General features: G+C 41.0%; 1 protein-coding gene across 1 annotated transcript; it reads left to right on the top strand.

Moving 5' to 3' along the window:
• Window positions 1-1,890: 1,890 nt before the first annotated feature.
• LOC114563610 (trace amine-associated receptor 13c-like) lies at window positions 1,891-3,331 on the top strand. Its single transcript, XM_028590408.1, has 2 exons — window positions 1,891-2,063; window positions 2,512-3,331. The coding sequence occupies exons 1-2, from the start codon at window positions 1,891-1,893 to the stop codon at window positions 3,329-3,331; spliced, it is 993 nt and encodes a 330-aa protein (XP_028446209.1).
• The last annotated feature ends 3,145 nt before the right edge of the window (window positions 3,332-6,476 follow it).

Genomic DNA, 6,476 nt, shown 5'->3' with positions numbered 1-6,476 from the left:
TCCTGAACCGGGCGGTGGACCTCCTGTCCAGGACTAGTCCTCCCCCAAGAGAGTGGAGACTTCATCCAGACATTGTGGCCCTCCTATGGACTCGGTTCGGCAGGGCACGGACTGATCTGTTTGCATCGACGGAGACTACCCACTGCAGAATGTGGTTCTCCCTGCTGGGTCAGGGAGGTCCCCTGGGTCTGGATCTCGAGAGTGGCCGGAAGCATTGTTGTAAGCTCTTCCTCTGTTCCCTCTGCTTCCCCAGGTTCTCCACAGGGTCACCATCGGCCATTACAAGGTGCTGCTGATAGCTCCTCATTGGCCAAGGAGGCATTTTTTTCCGGCACTCCTTCGCTTGGTTTACGGGGAGCCTTGGGCCTTGCCGGTCAGAGCGTACCTGCTTTCTCAGGCGGAGGGACAAATATGGCACCTGAAGCCAGTCGTCTTGCAGCTCTGGGCTTGGCCCCTTCTCAGTCCCTCTCTCAGGGACTTGATGAGGCGGTCCCGAACACTATAGATAATGCCAGGGCTCCCTCCACTCGTTCTAACTATGCCCAGAAGTGGAGGGTGTTCTCGGGATGGTGTCGCAGTCGGCAGGAGGATCCAGCCACTTGCTCCGTCCAACTTGTTCTGGGCTGTGGTGGCTCACTGCCGCACTTTGTTGTGTCTTCCTCTTGTTTTGGTTCATCTTGTCTCGTGTCCTTGGCCAAGGGAGCAGATGTGTGGTGCTCGCACTCAGGCTATGAGAAGCTCTCACACTCAGCTTTTCATTTGTTTTGGTGGCAAAAAGGGGCTCCCTGTGTCTAAACAGACTTTGTTTCGCTGGATTGTGAACTCTGTCTCTGCAGCCTATTCTGGGCAGGGTCTCCCGGTCCCTGCTAATCTTGTGGCCCACTCGACTAGGGGCGTGGCTGCTTCCCGGGCTGGCCTTAGAGGAATTCCTCTTTTGGAAATCTGTGCTGTGGCGACATGGTCTGCTCCCTGTACTTTTTCCAGGTTCTACAGGGTGAACGTGGCATCCCCTGCACCATTGGGTTCTGCCGTTCTCCTCTTGGCTGCGGGGCACGGTTGTGATGGGGTGGAGTCCTCTGTTCCTCGTGACCCTGATGGTACTTGTCATCCAAGGTAAGACCGTGGTGACGGTCTGAGTGATGTCGACATAGATCGTAAGTTATGACTATAACTATGGATCTATGAGACTGAACGATACCGTGACATATCTTGTCACTTAGAACGGGCTGAGGCGTTCCAGGCAAGAGGAAGAGGCGTGGCCACAGGGTTGCTCTTATAGACGGCAGCCAAGCCTCCTAAGGTCAGTAACATGACTTTGTTGATATAATGTCTTGAGGATAGGTTGAAGGATTGCATCATTCAAGGTAAGGCCGTGGTGATGGTCATCATTCGGTCTCATAGATCCATAGTTATAGTCATAACTTACGTTGTTACCTTCAAGTAAAATAAATAGCAGTTTACTCTTATTTTCAAAAGGGTTTGACCCAACCACTACCCTATCCTTACAGAGGTTGGCACTCTTATAGTATTTATTTAAACCCTTCATAATTACTAGGGTCACTAGAGGGCACCGTCACAATAAACTTAAACATTGGGTGAACATGCTTCTTGTACAAACAAATGTTACTTTTATTCCTATATTACATCATATCTACAAATCATTTTTTGTTTAGTTTCGTTTGTTTAACTCTAAAAAAAAATTGAGTTGAGGTTCAATCAACAAGGTTCAACTCACTATGAATGTATGAATTTCCTCACAGAATCGCTCAGTTGTTTTTTCGGTTATGTGAAAAGAGGGAGGAGCTGGATACATCGATTTTATGACAGAGAACTTTGGTCAGAATGCTGCCAGATCTCAGCAGTCTCTCGTCTGTGTTTCTCTCTCTGATGATGGAGACTCTGCAAGACGCTGAACTCTGCTTTCCACAACTACTCAACACCTCCTGCAGGAAGCCAATGCAACACCATGCTGAGACCATATTTCTTTACATTCTGCTGTCTTGCATCTCTTTGCTCACTGTGGCTCTCAACCTGCTGGTCATCATCTCCATCTCCCACTTCAGGCATAAATTTACAATCATAATCTAGAGTATTGTTTTTCTCAATATCAAACACTTAATTTTTGTGTCTGTTGACTTTAGGACAATAGAGATATTGTTACGTTAAGGCTTATTATGAAAATAACATTTTAAGATGAACAATTTAATGCATTCAGCATTAAAACATACTTGCATAGTAATAGTACTCGTATTACTATAACTACTAACTCTGTGGCTATCATCTATTACTGTATAAATCCAAGCTGATGCATGCTCTTAAGTTCCCCCCATCTACAGTACTACATGCAGTATTATACAAAATGGCTATATATATTAATATATGTTGTACTGAATTTTAGTTTATTTTTGTCTTGAAGTTTATTTGACTATTGGTTTGAGTACAGATTATGTTTTTGTGACTTCTACACCTGCTCAATATAATATGTTCAGTGATGATATTGTTTCTCTCCAGGCAGCTCCAGAGCCCTACCAACCTCCTCATTCTGTCATTGGCGGTCTCAGACTTCTTCGTTGGCCTCCTGCTTATGCCGGTTAAAATTCTCCTCATAAGGGGCTGCTGGGTTTTGGGCAGCTTGACATGTGGACTTTTTTACTATGTCTCTTATATCCTTACATCTGCCTCAGTAGGAAACATGGTGCTCATATCAGTTGACAGATATGTTGCCATTTGTGACCCTTTGTGTTACCTCACCAAAGTCACTCAGAATAGAGTTAAAGTCTGTGTTTGCCTGTGTTGGACCTGTTCTGTGTTCTATAATGGGGTGATACTGATGGACTTTCTAAAACATCCAGATCGATACAATTCCTGCTATGGAGAGTGTGTAGTTGTAATTAACTATGTAACAGGAGCTGTTGATGTCATGTTGACCTTTGTTAGCCCCATTGCTGTTATCATAGTTCTGTATATGAGAGTATTTGTGGTGGCTGTGTCTCAGGCTCGAGCCATGAGGTCTCATATTGCAGCAGTTACACTCCAGGGTTCAGTTACTGTAACCGCAAAGAAGTCTGAGAAAAAAGCCGCCAGGACTCTTGGTGTTGTCGTGGTTGTGTTTCTAATATGTTTCTGTCCTTATTTTTATCCCTGTCTCGCAGGCCAGGACTTGTCAACCAGTGTGGAATTTTCAATTTTTGGGGTCTGGCTACTTTATTGTAACTCCTGTCTAAATCCAGTACTGTATGCATTTTTCTACCCATGGTTTAGAAGATCTATTAAACTAATTGTTACACTTCAGATACTGCAGCCTGATTCCTGTGATGCCAACATACTGTAGAGATGTCTACTGCTAATGATGCCGCTGCTAGTTTACGGGACAAATAAGTGTTGTTCATTAAAATATTCTTCAGCTTGTCGTCACCGAGTTGTTTTCCACCAGATATATTTTTTCTTTATAAAAGTGAAATATTGTTCATGTCTTTTGGTCACTAAAATCAACCATCTTATGTTAACTGGATAGGAACAGAATTAATTTTTCTACGATACCCTGGACTTGATGTGAACATTATCATGACTAATTTTTATTTATTCTGAATATGTGAAGTAGTACATACATAAAGACAATGAATTGTCTCTTCATGTTGTTGAAGTTGCCTGACTCGTTCTTAAACATGACTTGACTTATTATTTGAGTGACTTATTTGCTTTAAAAACACTTAAATCTCCATGATATGGGTAACGACAGACGAAATACAGAGGAAAAAATGTCACAGACTGCAATCACAATAAACTGTCCAGCTTCCAAATTTTAAAATGGCTATATTGTGCATATTTGGTTATAGTATCTGTTCTAGTATTTTAATAGTATCTTTTTTTTCCATATTTCCATTGTAATATTTCTTTCCTATATTAATGTTCTTTGACTGTTGCAGTACTTTGCTGTATTGTTTTTTTTAAATATATTTAAGTCAAAACCTACTTTGTAATAAGCCCCATTCTGATTCCGACGGTCAATCATTAAACCAGATGATTTTGGTCTGGAAGCTGATTTATCAACATTTATTAAAATACATCTTTTGACCCAACAATGTAATATATACAGTACATATACTATGATAATATCATTTTGAATAGTTACTTTGTTACACAATAATAAGCACATGTCCTGGGAAACCGGGCTGGGTGTAATAGTGTCAAAAGCAGCAGATGTTAATATACATTCCCATTTCTGATGCAGACAGGAAGCTAAAAGACAAAGTAAAGGAATCAGGCACTTCCTTCTGGCTGAAACTCATAAGGTCATTATGTTCATGAAGTCTACTGACGCATGTAACTACAGAATAGCTTTGCTTTACCTTCACCCTGAGCCAAAGTTAAAAAGGCAGAATTAATGAAAACATCTGTGTTTGTATACAGAGCCTTTATGATTGAAATTGTGTTACATCCTACTTATGATGTTAAACAAACTAATAAGCAGATAAGATACAAATTAGTGCAAAAGCTATCAGTTATATGTTTCAACCTTCTGATATAACACATTTTGAAAAGCCTGACAAAGCAAATTTTCACTCCATGTAAAAGGACTTTAAATATTTAATTCCGTGTGTGACAGTCCATTGAGTAATGTGTTATGCAGCGTCGGATCTAGAAAAATTTACATGGGGTAGCAAAGGGGTAATGAGAGATCTTGGCAGGGTGGCAGGGGGAGACAGTACATGGGAACCCCCATATGTAAACACACTACTATGCCATACTATGCCCTGCAACACCCTACTACGCCCTGAACTGCTACAACTATTATTTCTGGTCATAGTTCCATTATCTTTATTGTTACTATAATTGCCACCGTTCATCATACCAACTGCTATAATTATTATGAATCGTAATTCTCTATATCTTTGTCTGTGTCTCTGTGTCCCAACCGGCAACGGCAGATGGCTGCCCACCAATAGCCTGGGTCTGTCTGGGGTTTTTGCCAAAAAGGAAGTTTTTCCTCGCCACTGTTGCACAAAATGCTTGCTCTTGGGGAAATTGTTAGGTCTTTGTAAATTATAGTGTGGTCTAGACCTACTCTATCTGTCTTGAGAAGAGTGAACTCTTGTTACGATTTGATACTATAAATTTAATTTAATTTAGCTGAAATTGATCAATCAAACAAAAAGTCAAACAAATGCTATGAAACATCATTAGATAATCTATGTATATGTCAATCTTTACATATCTAACCCTATAACAAATACAACAGCATAGGAATAGCCCAAAACTGATAACTGATGTCATTTTACTGAGTGACATGACATGTTATGCTACTGTACTGTGCAAAAGAAAAAAGTACAAATTAAGAACATAATTTACGTTTACCAGCAAAGGCAAGTCACAATATAAGTGATTGAACTTGAATAAAAAAGGTGCCTGTAGTCTTAATTTGCAGCTGCAATGAGTGTGGCTTTATCAGAAGTAAGGCGTCCTCGTATTATGAGAAGAATAGTTGTTTTAAAACAAAACAGGAAATTGGGAATTCCCTTGATGACACGGCAAGGAGTTAAAATACAACAGCCCAATTTTAATGGCTGCAGTTGATACCCCTCACAAGTTGTTCTTGGCTGCAGCACTCAAACAGTAATAAGAAGAGGAGCATAAAAGAAACACACCAACATCAGCACCTAGAGTCCTGAGGCCTGTACTACGAATCAAGATCAATATGCCATGGATTTATGTCAGTTACCCGGCTTCATTAACCCTAACAACCGCGGTCCCACATAACCTGTGTCACGACGGTGTTTATCAACTAGTTCAATCAACCCAGGGTTTCCCAGGGTTTCTCAATCTAGAGACACGCGCATTCACATAAAAGAGGCGGTGTTTGCACAGCATGACCAATCACAAACATCTACCAGAGCCGCATGTTTTACATAAGAAGAGCAAACTATAATTCTACATAAACATGAAGAACACATACGCGGTTTTACAGGCAAAACGCAATACAGTCGCTGCTTCCTAAAACAGGATGGAAAGCTGGCAAAAAAATACGCTGTAAATGCGTTAATCACAATGTTTATCAATATCACTTCCCCATCAGTCAGGCAAGATCTGACCATAATTACACTTTTGCTTTCCATAAACTGCTGTTGCTTTAGTCCATTATTTCAGTTGCAACCCTGGCAGTGGTAAGACATCGTGAGAGCAAATAAAAGATATAAAAACATAATTCAAACCGATGCTTGGCATTGGCAACCAACGGCTTAACAAGCCAACAAATAGCCTATACGTAATAAACACCGCTGAAAATCTATATCTTTCATAAAGATACCCATTGGGGAATGTTAACGGTTGTCGGTTTCTAAATGTTTTAACTTTCATGAGCGCACGTCAATCTCTCCGCGCACCGAGCTCCACTGGATCTTCAAAGAACGGTGACGCTGTTATCAATCGAGTATTGATTGGTCAGTAGGCGGTGCTTTTACACCGGTTGCTCTCTAATC

This window comes from Perca flavescens, chromosome 11 (assembly GCF_004354835.1).
Source record: "Perca flavescens isolate YP-PL-M2 chromosome 11, PFLA_1.0, whole genome shotgun sequence".
NCBI lineage: Eukaryota > Metazoa > Chordata > Actinopteri > Perciformes > Percidae > Perca > Perca flavescens.
The sequence above is the reverse complement of the archived record's forward strand: the minus strand, read 5'-3'. Positions and strand labels throughout refer to the sequence as shown.

Coding starts and splice junctions, on each gene's coding strand:
- LOC114563610 (XM_028590408.1), top strand. CDS start 1,891: ATGGAGACTCTGCAAGACGCTGAACTCTGCTTTCCACAACTACTCAAC. Junction 2,064..2,511: donor ATCTCCATCTCCCACTTCAG/GCATAAATTTAC, acceptor GTTTCTCTCCAG/GCAGCTCCAGAGCCCTACCA.